Raw genomic sequence first — 19,538 nt, forward strand, 5'->3', positions numbered from 1 at the left:
TCTCCCGCTATGACGCACAGATCGCTGTGTGTGACAGCGAGGAGAGCGACGACATGAAGCGAGCAGGGAGCAGGAGCCGGCATTGGCAGCTGCGGTAAGCTGTAACCAAGGTAAGACCTTTCCCTGGTTACCCGATATTTACCTTCGTTACCAGCCTCCCCTCTTGCTGCCAGCGCTGGCTCCTGCTCTCTGCACATGTAGCTGTAGTACACATCGTGTAATTAACCCGATGTGTACTGTAGCGAGGAGAGCAAGGAGCCAGCGCTAAGCAGTGTGCGCGGCTCCCTGCTCTCTGCACTGTGACATGTAGCTGCAGTACACATCGGGTTAATTAACCCGATGTGTACTGTAGCTAGGAGAGCAGGGAGCCAGCGCTCAGTGTGCGCGGCTCCCTGCTCTCTGCACATGTTGCAGCACAGCGACGCGTGTCGTTATGATCGCTGCTTCGGCTGCTGTGTTTGACAGCTAAGCAGCGATCATAACAGCGACTTACAAGGTCGCTGCTACGTCACAGAAAATGGTGACGTAACAGCGACGTCGTTGTCGCTGTCGTTTAGTGTGACCCCAGCTTTACACTCGAGTATATACGATATATCCCAAACTCTATATTTTAACTTGAAAAGTTGGAAGCCAGCTTATATGCCCAATCGTCTTATACGCCGGAAAATACGGTATATCACAATTTGTTTCTGTTTCTGCTTGTTTCCTCACTCTGCTCCTCAGTCCCCTCTCCACAGTTTATAATTGGAGGCGGAGTCTGACAAGTCACTGAGCTGGCAGTGCACCTTGCTGTGGCAAGATGGATTTTTATTACCCCCAGAGTGGATGGTGAGTTCAAGAGGTAGGGGTGATAGGCAGTGTCTCATAAGTAGAGAAAGAAGCCGCATTCTGTTAAGGTAGATTACAAAATATCTTATATATGTTTGCACTAATGATTTATGCAGTTTGTTGACACAACAGCTTCCATTAAGTGTGTCACCCTAATACCAGTCGTGGAAAATAACCTTTTCAAATCGGCAATTATAGCATTGAAATTCGTAAAGGAAGTGAAGACGACTTATGTTACTATTTTGATGCAGTGGATTTCCCTTCTATTATAATAAACTATTGATGGGCGAATAATAACTATTCGTGTTCAGAATATTCATATCAAATCCCAAAGTATTATTCCGGTATATGTCATAAATAACAAACCTAAGCAAGTCAATTATTTTTTTGTCGTGACGAATACTGGCGTAGTACCCTGTATTCGGTAAGCATTATCCGAACACAAATAGTGACTATTCACCCATCACTACACTAAACACATTTATGCATGCCTAAAAACTGACTTACCAAATGCACTGTAAATACACTATACACATAATATTCTCTTTATGAAAAAAAAAAAAAACAAAAAAAAAGGTATAAAAACACAAGATTTTTTAATACAAAAAAAAAAAAGCCATTTTCCTTTGTTCAAAATAAAGGATAATTAGGAGGATTACCTGTAGAACTGGAAGAGGATATGGAGGATGTCTCCACTGAGCTGCCAAACAATGGATCCCAGGCTAAAAGATCATTGTTGACTCTGCTGTAAAATGTAAATGTAAAATATTAAACTGAGTGCTGAAGTCAGAAGACGAACAGATGTTCTGGTTGGAATATAGTGATCCGGTGATTTGCCTTTCTATTGAGTGGCAGTAGCCATTATCGGGTGCCTGAGAATGTGCAGGTACTTAGTAAGCAGCACCGGTGAGTCGACAAGGGGTTGTTTCTCTCCCCATAAAAAGGAGAAAATAATTGGTTTCACTAGATGTTTCTATTGCATTGTTTAACCTAAAAGATGGGATCATGTCTGGTTAAAATGATTTTGTGCTTCTTTAGGAAAAAAATATACCATTCTTGCTTTTTGCATAGAAGGTCTTTCTAATAACTTACTCCAAAGTTCCAGGCAATCTCAGTTTTGTCATCTCCTCACCTAAATATGAAAAAGAGAACACAAATAGCTCAATCAAAGATGAAAAAAAAAATGCAGTAAGATGCACAGGAAACATGACAGTTTAAGAAAAACAACTTACTTGATGTATTCCTTGTCATTTGTGCCTAGAAATTAGAAAAAAGAAAAAAAATAAGAACAGGTTTTGTGGAAAGAAGTGTCACTCACATCTTACAACCACCCCCAAAATAGAGAAGACAGACCCCGCAGCCGCACTCACCAGACCCCAGACAATGTGTGCATGCGTGTGTGCGTGTGTGTGTGCGCTGTTACTGCGATCAGATGTGGGGGTGTGTGAGAGCGGAGGGATGCTGGCCGGAAGTAGGGGAGGACCACTGTGGAACACATGAGGATCTGCTGCTTGTGCCCGCTGAGGATTGCAGGAAGACCTGGGAGTAACACAGATGTCCGGGGTGATTTTCCTGGGGGGAAAGGGGGGGGTCTCTGCCTTTTTTGAGGAGTAAACTTACCCCAACCTGTGTTTCCCCAAAAATAAGCCCTACTCCGAAATTGAGCCTGAGTGCATTTATGGGGGCAAGAAGGCAATATAAGACAGTATCTTACTTTCAAGGAAGCAAGGTAGGCTCTTAGTTGAGATTAATCTGTGCTGCATTGTATGTACATGATCAGTAGTGAAGCTCCTCCTCTACAGATCAGAGGCGAAAGGCGATTGGTAGAAACCTGCTCTCTTCTCAGAACTGCTAGTATTGCTGCCAGAACCCCTAAAATTGATTCTATCTTGAAGACACTTGCTTGAAAAGGGGCAATTGTACCACAAGCCAGTCAGTGGGGCAGTACATATTTAATGATTGAGCAACTGCTTGAGCTGAAACCCCTCCTTGTAGACATGGCCAACCCCCAGGAAACACTAAATGAAGATCAATGGACACCAGTAGCTGAATTGAAAAAGTGTTACTTCTTCAACCATTTACAATGACTAAAAATTACAATATGAGATTTAACTCCCAGCATTTGCGTAAAGGAGTGGAAGAAGTTGCTATTTTGCCTGTCCCAAAGAGGTGGTTTAATCGCAGATGAAATTCCTGCTATTAGAAAATAAAATTCTTCTGGCAGCTGTTTATATGGACCCAAGTCATCGTATCTTGCTAGAAGATCAATAGTTTACTAAAGGAAAAGAAGCTATGACAGAGGTAGCAGGTAGGATGAGTGGCTACAGGACTGCCAAGAGCAAGAGGAATTGGGCATCCCTGAGGGACACTGAACCTTCCCTACACATGGTGGGATGGTTTTTCATGTTACACCGATTGAATTCTTGAATATATAGTGCATAGCACTGGTTATATCATTTATTGTGCACTGGACTTATGCGGATAATTGGCTTCTGTTGCATGCCACATGACACTTTAACCTGGATTGTACCATACTATTTTCTCCCATGTAATTTATTAGATCTTAATTCATGTAAATTGTAAATCCATAAAATTTATTATGCATATACATATACACACCGTATTTTTCGCTTTATAAGACGCACTTTTGTTCCCCCAAATTTTGGGGGAAAGCAGGGGGTGCGTCTTATAAACCGAATATACGGGGGGGGGGGGGGAGTGTAATATATATATATATATATATATATATATATATATATATATATATACATATATATATATACCCTCACACACACACACTTACATATACACATATACATATACATTATATATATATATATATATATATATATATATATATATATATATATATATATATATATATATATATATATATATATATATATATATATATATATATATATATATATATATATATATATATATATATATATATATATATATACACACTGCAGGGTCCGCTCTGGAGCGGTGCTGGGGGCAGGTGACAGCTGCGGGCGGCAGTGTTAGATCTCCTGCTCCCGCTCATATAATATGCACAGCCGCTGTCCATCAGCGTGGTGCTGAAACCACATCACACTCAGGGGCTGGGGTAGCGGGGCATATTATATCTGCCTGTGCTCCCTTTGATCGCACATGATCCCCCCTGTGTTAGATATGGCCCCCGTGCTGCTGCCCATAGTAAAATAAAAAAAGCTTTACTTACCTCCAGTGCTGATCTCCCGGTCTCCTGCTGCTGCTGTCTGTGATAAGGCACGCAGAGATGATATCACTCTGCCGTGCCGATCACATGACCGGCAGCAAGAACCAGAAAGTGGAGGAGGGAGGACTCGGAGCTCAACTGCGAGGAGGGAGACAAAGGGATTACAGCGCTGAGAAGGTAAGGAAAGTGATTTATTTTATTATGGCCAGCAGCATGGGGGGCATATCTAACACAGGGGAGATATGCCATCTATAGTGGCCATGGGCAGCACACATGGGGGCCATATCAAACACAGGGGAGGTGTGCCATCTATAGGGGCCATGGGCAGCACACATGGGGGCCATATCAAACACAGGGGAGGTGTGCCATCTATAGGGGCCATGGGCAGCACACATGGGGGCCATATCAAACACAGGGGAGGTGTGCCATCTATAGGGGCCATGGGCAGCACACATGGGGGCCATATCAAACACAGGGGAGGTGTGCCATCTATAGGGGCCATGGTCAGCACACATGGGGGCCATATCAAACACAGAGGAGGTGTACCATCTATAGGGGCCATGGGCAGCACAGGGGGACGTGTCCCAGCACAAGGGGGCTATATTCAATATAAGGGAACCATATCCAGATTAAGGGGGGCTAATTTTAGGATGGGGGGCTATGAGGGCCATATACCCTATATGATTTGTTAGACGGACACCGGCATTATAACATGGACCCCATTTAACATAAAGAAAAAATAAAATTCTCTTTTCCTTCACCAAATTTGGGGGTGCGTCTTATAATCAGGTGCGTCTTATAAAGCGAAAAATACAGTGTGTGTGTGTATATATAATATATATATATATATATATATATATATATATATATATATATATATATATATATATATATATATATATATATATATATATATATATATATATATATATATATACATACATACATACATACATACATACATTATATATATATATATATATATATACACACACACATACATACACACACATACACGCACACATATACGAGGGGCGATCCAAAGGTAACGATAATCGGTTATTTCTATTGCACACAGAAATTAAAATAAAATGTTTTCTTCTCTCTTAGGTACCCACTAGTCCGGGAAAAAAAAAAAAAAATCACTTAAATAGGCCACGATTCCCGGGAGCTACATTCATTTGAATATGAACTGCCGAGGAGTGAACATCAAAATGGAAAAAAACGAGATCAGAGCTGTCCTCAAATACCTCTGCTTGAAAAAAATGACTACCAAAGACATACACAGCGACTTGGTGGAAACATTGGGGGACTCTTCTCCTCCATATTCCACAGTTGCACGCTGGGCCAAGGAATTTAAGCTAGGAAGAACATCGACGGAAGATGAACATCGTGAAGGACGCACATCCACGTCCCTCAATGAAGAAAACGTGAAAAAAGTTGAAGAAGTTGTATTGGCAGATCGAAGAGTGACTATCAGGCATGTAGCTGAGGTCACAGGGATCTCATATGGCAGTATTCAAAGAATCCTTGCAAAAGAATTGCATATGAGAAAGGTCTCCGCGCGTTGGGTGCCAAAAATGTTAACCGACGAGCAAAAGAAGAAATGAGTTGACATTTCAATAGTAAATCTCGAAAAGTTCCAAGCAGACAAGGAGAATTTTTTTATCACGTTTTTTGATCATGGACAAGACCTGGATCCACCACTTTGATCCCGAAAAACGAAACAACAATCGATGACATGGAAACGAGCCGACGCCGAAGAAATTCAAAAAGTGTCAAGCTCAGCAGGGAAGGTTATGGCATCCGTTTTTTGGGACGCTGAAGGAATTATTATGGTGGACTATTTGGAGAAGGGAGCCACTATTACGGGCTCCTACTACGCAGAACAAGTAAGAAGATTGTGGGAGTCTATCAAGGAGAAAAGGCGCGGCAAACTGCGGGCTGGAGTGCTGTTTCACCAAGATAACACGCCGGCTCACAAAGCTGCAGTTGCCATGGCAACCATTCAAGAAGCAGGCTTTGAACTGGTGGAACACCCCCCTATTCGCCAGATCTAGCCCCCAGTGACTTCTTTCTCTTTCCTCGCCTCAAGGAACACCTCCGGGGCAAGAAATTTGACGACAATAGCGACGTGATAACCGCTGTTGGGGATTTTTTTGAGGGTCAAGATCAAGAATTTTTTTCGAAGGGAATTCTAAGTTTAGAAAAGAGATGGACTAAATGTATAGACTTGTTAGGAGACTATGTAGAAAAATAAAAAGAATTTTTAATATATTCATTGTGTTTATTATTGATTATCATTACTTTTGGATCGCCCCTCGTGTACATACACACACATCTCTATATTTTTATATTATATTATATATATATATATATATATATATATATATATATGATAAAGCAAAGTAAATTGAAAATGACTTTGTGTTGTCATTTTTTAGTGCATACTTACCGGACTTTGTCGCTGTTATTATTGTAGGGGATGAAGAAAAAAGAAAAAAGAAAATCAAATTACATAAGTTTTACGTCTTTTTTTAGCAAATAATTTCTCATGTTCATCGTTTTTGTAGAGGAATGCACTATGCAAAGTTGCAAGATATGATGCTCCGAATAGCTACATTGAGGAGTATAATTAATGACTTAAACCGACAAAACAAGAGTGGGGACAGATCCTTTTTAACATTTTTTCACTATAGGTTTCAGATTCCATAAATTGTACAACACTTGCCCCGCAGTTCTCCACACAAGTCCTCTTTGTAGCTTAAGATTTCTACTGAATTGGCTCCACTCTGAGTGCACTGATGTCTCCTGAATTGCACACTGTTCAGGGGGGTCTATTGAGCGATCAGTGGAGGTTTCAGGACCCGGACCCCCATGGATACACAGGCAATCAAAGTGCCTGCCAAATTTGGAAAGACAGTTTCAATGTTTACTTACTCTTTAATAGTGACTAATGATGAGCGAACACTACCATGTTTGGGTGCTCGGCACTTGAGCATATATTTCAGGAAGATCTTCCTGAAAAATGCTTATGTTCTCTATTGTCTCCCATTATACTCGGTATACCAGTCGAGCCCCCTCCGAGGATCCAGCTGCTCGTTACAAGTGCCGAGCACTCAAACATGGTAGTGTTCGCTCACCACTGTTAGTAACTTCACATCATTACACAAAGCTGGTGGTTGCATAGTGGGAATCAATAAGGCGAGTACAGTCTATCTTTATTTTTTACAGAGAGCAAATTGTTACAGAAAAGCAAATGCCATTGAAGGTGAAATGATGGAGTGCACTGCCCCTACTGAGATCAATGACTGAGCGGCAGACGGCTACTGCTCTGTCTTAATGTGGGGAGTTTCCTTATTAGAGATCTTCACATGGCACTGAGGGCTGAAGGTAGCACAATATTAAATTTATTGTTTTTACTAGACACAGAAGAAGAAAAAAATATATACTGACGTATACTAGCCCAGTGGAGGGCAAAAAAGCCTGCTGTTTGCTGTGTGATGACCTGGGGGCAGGATGGACTCTTGACACATGCATCACAAGCTTTCCTAGCACATACAGCGCTGAGATGCAATGTGAATTCAGTCTTACCCCTCCTACGTTTTTCACCTTTTACTTTGTATCTGTACTAACGTCAGAAGATTTCTCAGCATGTTTACATAAAGTGTCTTGTCACAAATCCAGAAAGTGATGCTAGCGAGACAAAATGACTCACTGAAGGTGCTGGGGAGAGGGAGATATTCCCGATGGACATCTTCAGCTCATCGAGGGAGGCCACGTTGTGATGAGGTCCATTGTTGGGCTGTACAGGTTTGATCTCCACATGAAATTTCTTGGGTCCATCATCATCTGAGTCACAGTCACTTGATGAGTAAAAGTGATTTTCTTTGGTATGTGTGAAGTTGTTAAAGAATTAGCCATTTCAGGGAGATTTATAGTTATAGAGGATACAATCAAACTGATTAGCACAGGAGCCATGTAAGTAATGATGTATTCCATTAGTAGGTTTTTGGTTCTCTATCCACTTTGCTATAAACTATATTGATTATGTGATCTATGTGCATAGCTTCCAAGCAAAGCCGCCACATATTAGACACCAAGGTACAAATATCAATCTGCACAATAAAAGTGACATCATCTATTGAGGAGAGATGGGGCCCCCTACACATTAGTATAAAGTGTTTGGGGGCCTTAAGGCTCTGCTCACAGCTGTGAACAATGGAAACCACAAGGTTCTGCCAGATAACTCATCACAGAAACCACTGGCGCCCAACCAACCCCCTCGACTTATTATGGTACATTTCAGATTCAGGTGTCGTGTTTGCGGTTTCATCAAAATGCTGCATGCGAGGCAATTTATTTGTCCAATAAGAACTACTCCACATAGGCCTAGGACAAACGGCGAGAAAAACGGTGTGAGTTGCAAGCGATTAAAAAAAAAATCCCGGACCATTACTCTATGGGGCAGCACCCATGAGCGATTATTTTCTCAGCCCTAATCGGACCGAGAAAACAGTCGCAGCATGCTGCAGGTGTAATGTGATCCTGTTTCACTCGCACCCATGGGGAGAGAGAAACATCGCACTGCACTTGTGGTACACCGGTGTAATGAGAGTGCAGTGTGAAAATCGCAATAGCCGGCAACAGAGCAGAGAGGGAGATAAATCCCTCCCCTGCGCAGCTGTGGTCAGATCGCACAAACGGACCACAGTCGCATGACCCTCTCATGGCACTTGACTACCTCTGTGCTGCGAGCGTGTGCCGAGTGTCATGCGAGGACTCGCACATAACCCCCTGTGGCCTCAGCCGGTCTACGATCATTGTCCTGTAACATGTCCTACTTACATGTGATCCTCCACCATGAGCACAAAATACAGAACATGACAAATACAATATCTGGGCTTGGATTTATGTACCCACTTCTGTCATTCATAGTAAAGAAAGAACGTATAAACATCTTTATCAGTATGGCAGCACAAACATTTTGCAGGTTTTTGCAGGATTTGTCTATAACCCTTTTGGACAGTTCATGCTGACCAACAAGGATAAATTGGAAGGTTTGTCTTTTCATATAATATCATATAATTTCCCTTTACCAAGAGACACTTGGAAGCTTCTTTTAGCTGAAGCTAAACATCTGGATCATCTACTGTCAGTAAGAAAAGCCCAATCTGCCAATACATGCTGGCCATTAAAAGGCACGTGCTATAGGGGCATATAGGCTGGATTGCACCAGCGAGAACAGTGATCTTGTATGGAAGCTCTGGGCTCTCTTCGATATGGGAATCCTGCTGTGTATATGCCTTGCTATTAGGTGGCGTAACAAAGCTTTATATAATCTGTGTTAATGCACATCAGAATGTAGTGACCTTAATGACCAGACATAGTAAAGGGAGGAAAAGGATATAATTCTGGTTTTCTTCTGGCTTTATGCTGTATCCTTCTTCATCAACCGCAGGGAGGTTCTAGAAAAAGAAGAAACAAAAAGGAAAGCAAAATAGCCATGTGTCCATCTCCATACAATTAACACAGCCAAGTTCCTAATAGTACATAGTGGTGGGTACAGCAATCATTTAAAAAAATAAAATAAAAAAAATATTCTGGAATTAGTTCTCCTAAATGTGAATCATATCTACGTGGACTGAAAAAGCTAAAAAATAAATCATGATTCATCTCAAGTCCAACATTTATTTTATTCACTTTTGTACAGACATCACCATCACTGTCCCCATTGGGACTCACAATCAAATTCCCCATCAGTGTGTCTTTGTAATGTGGTAGATAAACTGGAGGAAGCCCACCAAAACATCATACAAACTCCTTGCAGATCTTGTCCTTGGTGGGATTTGAACCCTGGACCCCAACACTGCAAAGTGACAGCGATAACCACAGAGCCAGATAAACAGGGACTAGATGTATGACCAATCTTATCATATTAAAAAAGACTGCACCCAATATGTATGAGCACAAACACAGAGAAACAAGGGCAATGCAGTCAAAGGTCACAAAGGGACCACTGAAATAAACAATATGCCAACTTTTGCAAAAGTATCAAATTTATTAAATTTAAGTATATAGCAAAAGAAGTAATATTACATGCACATTAAAAGAATCATAAACACTGATCAGGCTACAGCAGAATCACAGATGAAAAAGATCACCAGACCATATGGGGAGTGCAAATAACCTCATATCATCAAAAACGGAAGGTACCTCAGAGTTATATATGTAAAAGATAGAGTTACCCATTCATATATATGTAAAACTCGTATTCAAGTCAAAAAGGCATTGCAACACATATATAGGGTAACAGACATAGTAACCATTCATTACTCATCACTCCGAGGGGCCAAAACCCTAGAAGGGAGGGCCAGCCCCCCGAAGAAGTCATCGAAACGTGCGCGTCGGGGCACGTTTTTCTCGGGCCCGGCTACCTATGGGTGAGTGCGCTGAGGGGAATGGTTCCAGCTTAACTGTATTTTCGTCTTGGCTGGCCCTCCCTTCTAGGGTTTTGGCCCCTCGGAGTGATGAGTAATGAATGGTTACCATGTCTGTTACCCTATATATGTGTTGCAATGCCTTTTTGACTTGAATACGAGTTTTACATATATATGAATGGGTAATTCTGGCTTTTACATATATAACTCTGAGGTACCTTCCGTTTTTGATGATATGAGGTTATTTGCACTCCCCATATGGTCTGGTGATCTTTTTCATCTGTGATTCTGCTGTAGCCTGATCAGTGTTTATGATTCTTTTAATGTGTGCATGTAATATTACTTCTTTTGCTATATACTTAAATTTAATAAATTTGATACTTTTGCAAAAGTTGGCATATTGTTTATTTCAGTGGTCCCTTTGTGACCTTTGACTGCATTGCCCTTGTTTCTCTGTGTTTGTGATAACCACAGAGCCGATGTGCTGCCCCATGTTCCGCATATCGCTGCAACTCCAGCTGTAAAGAAACTCCCAACACTCAGATTCCTGCAGGCAATCATAAACCTGTCCAATTAAAGCGGTTGGTGTGAGTGCTAAATGGGCTCTGAGCGCATAACATTTTAGGCGTAGCACTTTGCTATCATTAGCTGTTCTGATGTTGCCAAAGACAGAACACTACGCTATCAATTTAGGAAGCCAAATAAATGACTATCGGATCAGAACTCAGGAATAAATATCTGGCTCGCCATCTTGCAGTGTGACTAGATTTGCTGTGCTGCCCAACTTTGTTCACCCGAAGGAGATCATAAGAGAAAATGTTGCAAAAAAAACCCCCCTGCATTAATCCTACAATAATCCAAAGTATATAAGGCTCCAGACAGTGGATGTTTGGGAGGGAGTGGGGAATGATATAGCCGTTATCTGTATAAGTATGGTGTCTGTGCTTCTACTACTTTGTCGTCATATGGAGGGCAACAGATGGGGGGGATTTATGGCGAGCTTGCCACCCTGATACTCTACAATTCACTTGTCACTATGCCTTATCTAGGCATACTTTATATTGGATAGATTATGTTTTTTGGCTCTATTGGTGTGGCAATCTGGGTGGGTAAGAGCAGCACAGACGCAGAGGGATTTCAGACCATAACCCGGTAATACTTACGCTCCTAATGGACCAAATAGAGCATAGGCCTGTCTGGAAACTTAATCCCTTTTGGCTGACGCTCATAGGTCCCAATGAAAGCATTCCATATTAACTACTATTGCAGCTGTACATGGAGTACACGTAAGGTATACCGTAGAGGATGTCGGTACTCTACTATTTCATATATAAAGAAAGTGACTTCCAGAGAGGACATGGATATAGTCTAATTTAGGGAAGGCAAAACGTACACATATACATATATATATATGCAAATAAAGTGAGGTGGTTGTTATTTTTTTTTTACTTGTCAGTCGTAAGGGTGCTTTACACGCTGAGACATCGCTAGCGATCTCGTTAGTGATGTAACACGCCAGATCGCACATACGATTTGCCGAGATCGCACATGTGACCGCTAAAAAAAAAAAAAAAAAAAATGACCTATGTGCGATCTTGGCAAATCTTATCTGCGATCTGGCATGTCACATCACTAATGAGATCGCCAGCGATGTCGCAGCGTGTAAAGCACCCTTTAGGCTATGTGCCCACATAGCAGATTTATTTTCTGGGGAAAAAAAAAAATGCATGTTTTGGTAGGAAAAAGCTTCTGAAAAAAAGTGGGTTTTTATGCTTCATTTCATGCTTTTTTATGCTTTGTTTCATGCGTCTTATCTATTGAAATAGGAAAAATGCAGGAATAAAAGCAGAAACAATTGACATGTTCCTTCTTTCTTCAGCAAAAAAAACTGCAAGGAAAAAAAAAGCAACGTGTGCACAAGTCATGATTCTCAGACTTTGCTGGGATGCTTTTTCTTGCTTTTATTGATTAAAAAGCAAGGAAAAAAAGCATGAAAAAAGCAATGTGGGCAAAAGGCCTTATTTTGAACTTGAGAATCAATCTAGCAAACTATTAGCTTTTATAGCTCGTCAACATGTTTGATGCTATTCTCAAGGTCAGAGCTATGGATGGCTCATCAGTAGCGTTTGCAGAAGGCATTACTCATTGTTTCTGAGCATATTATGATACTATATACAAATCTCAGTGGTCTGTTAATATACAGTGTGTCCACCCATATCCTGTCCACCGCCATTAACTTGAGTACGGCGGAAGATATAGGCATAGAAGTGGTGTCTAGGTATAGTAAAGTAGCCATGCACTACACAATGAAACCACCTATAGCGCCACCTGGGGGAAAACAACGGAGTTAGCATTTTTATCTCGAAAACAGAACGGGATAGAGGAAAAAAGTGAATTACAAAGTTGCATATATCACTCTGCTCGGCTTCTACTGTCCACAGACCAGACTGCATGTACATGACAGGCTTCCTTTACACAGTCATTGTCAGTACTAATGCAATGAAATAGTAGCCACACATTACTGACATATTCTGTATTATCCTCCTTGGTATGTAATATGAATGTATTTTTCCACACTTCTATAAAGCTGTTACATTGCCACACAACACGCGATGATGTGAGAAGGGGAGCGTCAGTGACATGGCTTTGCAAAACACCCAATACTTTCAGTTCTTGCACGAAAGCCTGATATGTTTCCAGTTCAATGTGTCTCATAAATTATTAACCCCAAGTACCAAAACAAGCAAGTCAGAAAGTAAACATTGTAAGTCAAACCAAATTAAGAGGCGCTTCACCGATTTAACCTTGCAGCTATCGAGGATCCGCACTTCATTAGTAATGTGACTAGCGCCAGTTACAGAAGACTCCGAGGAATTTCACTCTTCACCTAGTGCACTTGGAGACACTGTACACAGTATCCCAGCAGCCACTGCCCTGATCGCATGGTACCACCGCTTACATATAAAATACAAGGCCGTAATTCATGGGTCAGAATAATAAAAAATAATGCACAATGGGGGGCACTATTATTAGCAGCTCTTTCCACTGTGTATTATTTTGTGACTGTGTAGCATTAGATTATGAGGCATATTTACTCTACTTAAAGGGAAATGGTCACCAGATTAGGCATCTATCAGCTGCGGCCACCACCAGTGAGCTCTTATTTACAGCATTCTAGAACACTGTATATAAGAGCCCAGGCCGCTGTGTAAAACATAAAAATCACTTTATACTCACCTAAGGTGTGCTGCAGACTGGTCGGATGGATGCCTCCATTCTCCACTACCAACGCCTCCTCTTTCGGCCATCTTTGTCCTCCTTCTTCTGAAGCCTGGGTGCATGACGAGTCCTACGTCACCCACACTACCCGGTATTGAGGTCCTGCACAGGTGCACTTTGATTGGCAATGAGCAGGGCAGATCAAAGTATTGTAGTGCGCCTGCACGGGACCTCAATACTGGCTAGTGTGGATGACGTAGGACTCATCATGCACCCAGGCTTCAGAAGAAGGAGGAGGACAAAGATGGCGAAAGAGAAGATGCCGGTTCCAGAGAATGGAGACATATATCCCACCAGTCTGCACCGCACCGTCGCTTAGGTGAGTATTATAAAGTGATTTTTAAGTTCTACACTGCGGCCTGGGCTCTTATATACAGCATGTTAGAATGCTCTATATAACAGCTCAGTGGTGGTGGCTGCAGCTTATTGTCGCATAATGTGGTGTCAGGTTCCCTTTAAAGGGATCCTGTCTGCCTGATTCTGTAATGTAAAGACATGACTGTAATGGAGTTGTAATATCGATTACATTGAAACCTTAGCTGAAGAAATCCATTTTGTCTTTGTCCTTTAATCAGCATTTGAAGTTTTCTGCTAATTAGCTTCTAAGAGCACATGGGCTGGACTGTACAAGTAGTCATCTTGTCCCTGTCTAATTCCCCTACACCTCCGCATGCCTCTGTTCTGTGAATTACCTGCCTCCTCTGTTTGATATCTCATTAGTGAGTGGTCATTCACAGACTGGAGGCAGGCGAGGGGCTGGGGAATCACAGACAGGGAGGAAACCCAGCGCACAGTCCACTCCCTGTGCGGTAAAATATAATTAGTAGAAAGACTCAAATAGTGATCAAAGAAAAATAACAAAAGTGTCTTTCTTCAGCAAAGGTATCAATCTAAAGGGAAACGGTCAGCAGGTTTTTGCTATGTAAGTTGTTTATAGCATGATGTAGGGGTTAAAACACAGATTCAGGGAACTGTCACTTACAATGAAGGTTTTATCACCAGGAGATTATCACTGCCAGAACTACAGTGCCCATGAGCCCTGGTCCAACCACGCCCCCTCCTTTGATAGGCACCTCACTGTCAATAGACACTGTACACACAAAGCTGTGGTGTTGGAGGGGTTAACTTTCTGAGCTCTATTACATCAAAGAACTCAAGCAGTTGTGACACAAAGTGATACATCGCTGGAATCAGGGTCTCTGTCTCTATATTATGCTACTATCAGATGAGGTAGCAAAAACCTGGTGACAGATTCCCTTCAATCAGTATTACAGCGCCATTACAGCAACATCTTTACTGTATATTAGAAAATTGTGCTGGACAGGTTCTCTTCAAAGATATGCTCACTGGGCTCAAAGTTCTGAAAGTATATGTTACACAGGGCCTGTGATATTTGTCTGACAGTGGCATCCGTCACCACCGACTGTAATGGCATCTTTCTGAAGGATACCACATGAAAACCTCATTCCATACTGTGGTATCCACCATCCATACGCTACCACTAATGTGATGGAGGCCAAAATCAAACTCTTTTGCAATAGCATATTGACAGACAATGCTAAAAAGAGAATTTTGTTTACTTACCGTAAATTCTTTTTCTTATAGTTCCGTATTGGGAGACCCAGACCATGGGTGTTTAGCTTCTGCCTCCGGAGGACACACAAAGTACTACACTTAAAAGTGTAGCTCCTCCCTCTGAGCTTATACACCCCCTGGAGAACCAGATCTAGCCAGTTTAGTGCAAAAGCTGAAGGAGAATAGCCACCCCCAAGTAAAAACAGAGCAAGAACCGCAACAACCGGAGACTCTGTCCATGACAACAGCCGGTGATAACACGCGGAACAAGAAATTGCCAACAGGCAACAGGGAGGGTGCTGGGTCTCCCAATACGGAACTATAAGAAAAAGAATTTACGGTAAGTAAACAAAATTCTCTTTTTCTTTATCGTTTCTATGGGAGACCCAGACAATGGGACGTCTCAAAGCAGTCCATGGGTGGGAATAAACAGAAAAACTAAGAAGTAGGCGGAGCCTAACTTCACAAATGGTCGACAGCCGCCTGAAGGATGCGTCTGCCCAAGCTCGCATCTGCCGAAGCATGAGCATGCACTTGGTAGTGCTTTGAAAAGGTATGCAGGCTAGTCCAAGTGGCAGCCTGACAAACTTGCTGAGCCGTAGCCTGGTGCCTGAAAGCCCAAGAGGCACCGACAGCTCTGGTCGAGTGTGCCTTGATCCCCGGCGGGGGAGGCACCTGAGAACACTGGTAGGCATCCGAAATGGTCGACCTAATCCAACGGGCTAAGGTTGGCTTAGAAGCAGAGAGGCCCTTACGCCGACCTGTGGTTAGCACAAAAAGAGAGGTGCACCGCCTAAGAGCAGCGGTGCGAGACACATAGATCCGGAGAGCACGCACCAGATCCAGAGTATGCAACGCTTTTTCAAAGCGATGAACAGGAGCCGGACAAAAGGAAGGTAGGGTAATGTCCTGGTTAAGGTGGAAAGGAGAGACCACCTTAGGAAGAAAGTCCGGAGTCGGACGGAGAACCACCTTGTCTTGATGAAAAAACAAAAAAGGTGACTCCGAAGAGAGCGCAGCCAAATCAGAGACTCTCCTGAGGGACGTTATGGCCACTAGAAAGACCCCTTTCTGTGAAAGACGAAACAAAGAAACCTCCCTAAGAGGCTCAAAGGGGGGTTTCTGCAAAACCGTGAGAACCAAATTGAGGTCCCAGGGATCCAAGGGCCGCCGGTAAGGCAGAATGATGTGAGATGCGCCCTGCATGAAGGTGCAGACCTGAGCCAGCCGGGCGATACGCCGCTGGAACAGCACTGACAGAGCCGAGACTTGTCCCTTGAGAGAGTTGAGGGACAGTCCCAGCTGCAGACCGGACTGTAGAAAGGACAGAAGGGTCGGCAAGGAAAAAGGCCAGGGAGGATGGCCGGAAGAGCGACACCAGGACAGGAAAATTTTCCAAGTCCTGTGATAGATCTTGGCAGAGGAAGACTTATGGGCCCGAGTCATAGTGGAGATGACTTCAGGAGGGATACCAGAAGCCGTCAAGATCCAGGACTCAAGAGCCACGCCGTCAATCTGAGAGCCGCAGAATTCTGTCGGAAAAACGGACCTTGTGAGAGAAGGTCTGGACGGTCCGGAAGATGCCACGGCACCTCTACGGACAGATGGAGCAGGTCTGGGTACCAAGCTCGCCTGGGCCAGTCCGTTGCAATGAGGCCAACTCGACGGCCCTCCAGTCTGATCTTGCGCAGAACTCTGGGCAAGAGAGCTAGAGGGGGAAACACGTTGAACAGACGAAACTGGGACCAGTCTTGAACCAGAGCATCCGCGGCGAATGCCTGAGGATCGTGGGAGCGAGCCACGTAAACCGGAACCTTGTTGTTGTGACGGGATGCCATAAGGTCCACGTCCGGAGTGCCCCACTTGCGGCAGATTGACTGAAACACTGCCGGGTGCAGGGACCACTCGCCACCGTCCACGGTTTGGCGGCTGAGATAATCTGCCTCCCAGTTTTCCACGCCTGGAATGTGGACTGCGGAAATGGTGGACTTGGAGTCCTCCGCCCATTGAAGGATGCGTTGTACCTCCAACATTGCCAGGCGGCTGCGTGTCCCGCCTTGGTGATTGATGTAGGCAACCGCTGTCGCGTTGTCTGACTGGACTCGGATGTGCTTGCCCACCAATAGGTGGTGAAAAGCTAGGAGAGCCAGAAGCACGGCTCTGGTTTCCAGCACATTGATCGAGAGAGCTGACTCGGACGGAGTCCAAGTGCCCTGCGCTCGGTGGTGGAGACATACCGCTCCCCAGCCGGATAGACTGGCATCCGTGGGGAGTATCACCCAGGACGGGGCCAGGAAGGAGCGCCCCTGAGACAGAGAGAGGGGCCGAAGCCACCACTGAAGAGAGCTCCTGGTCTGTGGCGACAGAGCCACTAACCTGTGCAAGGAGGAAGGCCGCTTGTCCCAACAGCGGAGAATGTCCAGCTGCAGGGGGCGCAGATGGAACTGGGCAAAGGGAACAGCCTCCATTGACGCCACCATCTGACCCAGCACCTGCATCAGGCGCCTGATGGAATAACGGCGGGGCCTCAGCAGAGAGCGCACCGCCAGTTGGAGGGACTGCTGTTTGATTAAGGGCAACTTCACAAGTGCCGGCAGAGTCTCGAACTGCATCCCTAGGTACGTGAGACTCTGGGTCGGAGTCAGAGTGGATTTGGGCAGATTGACAAGCCACCCGAATTAAGGCTAGAGTGGCGAGAGTGAGCGAGACACTCCGCTGACAGTCTGTGCTGGATGAAGCCTTGACTAGAAGGTCGTCCAGGTAAGGAATCACTGCCAACCCCTGGAGGTGCAGAACCGCAACCACTGCTGCCATGACCTTGGTGAATACCCGAGGGGCCGTGGCTAACCCGAAGGGGAGAGCCACGAATTGGAAATGTTCCTCTCCGATTGCAAAACGTAGCCAACGCTGGTGTGAAACTGCAATTGGCACATGCAGATAGGCATCTCTGATGTCGATGGATGCCAGGAAATCCCCTTGGGTCATTGAGGCAATGACTGATCGCAGAGACTCCATGCGAAAATGCCGCACCTGAACATGCTTGTTGAGAAGCTTGAGATCCAGGATGGGCCGGAAGGAACCGTCCTTTTTGAGGACTAGGAAGAGATTTGAGTAGAAACCTCTGAACCGTTCCCGGGCGGGAACCGGTACAATTACTCCGTTGGCCTGCAAGGATGCCACGGCTTGAGAGAAGGCGGCAACCTTGGAGCAGGGGGGAGTTGACAGAAAAAATCTGTTTGGCGGGCTGGAAGAGAATTCTATCCTGTAGCCGTGGGAGATGATATCCCGCACCCACTGATCGGAGACGTGTTGAAACCACGCGTCGCCAAAGTGGGAGAGCCTGCCACCGACTAAGGACGTTGCTGGCGCGGACAGATAGTCAAGAGGAGGCTGCCTTGGCGGCAGCACCTCCTGCGGTCTTTTGTGGACGCGCTTTTGGGCGCCAGTTGGATTTCTGGTCCTTGGCTGAGTTAGTGGACGAGGCCAAGGGCTTAGAGGACGACCAGTTGGAGGAACGAAAGGAACAAAACCTCGACTTGATTCCTACCCTGGACAGGTTTCCTGGTTTTGGTTTGTGGCATGGAAGTACTCTTCCCGCCAGTAGCTTCCTTAATAATTTCATCCAGCTGTTCACCGAACAGCCGGGACCCAGCAAAAGGGAGTCCAGCAAGGTACTTCTTTGAAGAAGCATCTGCCTTCCACTCTCGAAGCCACAAGATCCTGCGGATAGCGAGGGAATTAGCCGAAGCCACCGCAGTGCGGTGAGAAGCCTCCAGCATGGCAGACATGGCATAGGATGAAAAAGCTGAAGCTTGGGAAGTTAAGGTAACCATTTCGGGCATAGATTCCCTGGCGAGGGAATGCATCTCCTCTAGAGAAGCAGAGATGGCTTTGAGAGCCCACACTGCTGCAAAAGTCGGGGAGAACGAGGCCCCTGCCGCCTCATATACAGATTTGGCCAGAAGGTCAACCTGGCGGTCAGTGGAATCCTTAAGAGAGGTGCCATCAGCCACCGATACAACGGTCCGGGCTGAGAGTCTAGACACCGGGGGGTCTACCTTTGGGGAATGAGCCCACTCCTTGACCACCTCAGGTGGAAAGGGAAAACGGTCATCAGAACTACGCTTTGGGAAGTGTTTGTCAGGAAAGGCCCTAGGCTTGGTCACAGCGGCCTGAAAACTGGAGTGGTTAAG

The 19,538-nt window shown here is 44.4% G+C and overlaps 1 protein-coding gene across 2 annotated transcripts in view; it reads right to left on the minus strand.

Annotated features, from left to right (window-relative positions):
* The window catches only part of FCHO2 (FCH and mu domain containing endocytic adaptor 2), a 235,623-nt gene that overhangs the window by 51,440 nt on the left and 164,645 nt on the right, over window positions 1–19,538 (minus strand). For both annotated transcript variants that reach the window (XM_075325194.1, XM_075325187.1), the window contains exons 12-17: window positions 9,459–9,519; window positions 7,770–7,945; window positions 6,507–6,518; window positions 2,061–2,085; window positions 1,921–1,960; window positions 1,488–1,573 (exon numbers count right to left, since the gene is read on the minus strand). In XM_075325194.1, coding sequence (XP_075181309.1) covers window positions 1,488–1,573; window positions 1,921–1,960; window positions 2,061–2,085; window positions 6,507–6,518; window positions 7,770–7,945; window positions 9,459–9,519 — 400 coding nt within the window. The remainder of the gene's footprint in view (window positions 1–1,487; window positions 1,574–1,920; window positions 1,961–2,060; window positions 2,086–6,506; window positions 6,519–7,769; window positions 7,946–9,458; window positions 9,520–19,538) is intronic.

The sequence above is a fragment of the Anomaloglossus baeobatrachus genome, chromosome 1 (genome assembly GCF_048569485.1).
Source record: "Anomaloglossus baeobatrachus isolate aAnoBae1 chromosome 1, aAnoBae1.hap1, whole genome shotgun sequence".
Lineage (NCBI taxonomy): Eukaryota > Metazoa > Chordata > Amphibia > Anura > Aromobatidae > Anomaloglossus > Anomaloglossus baeobatrachus.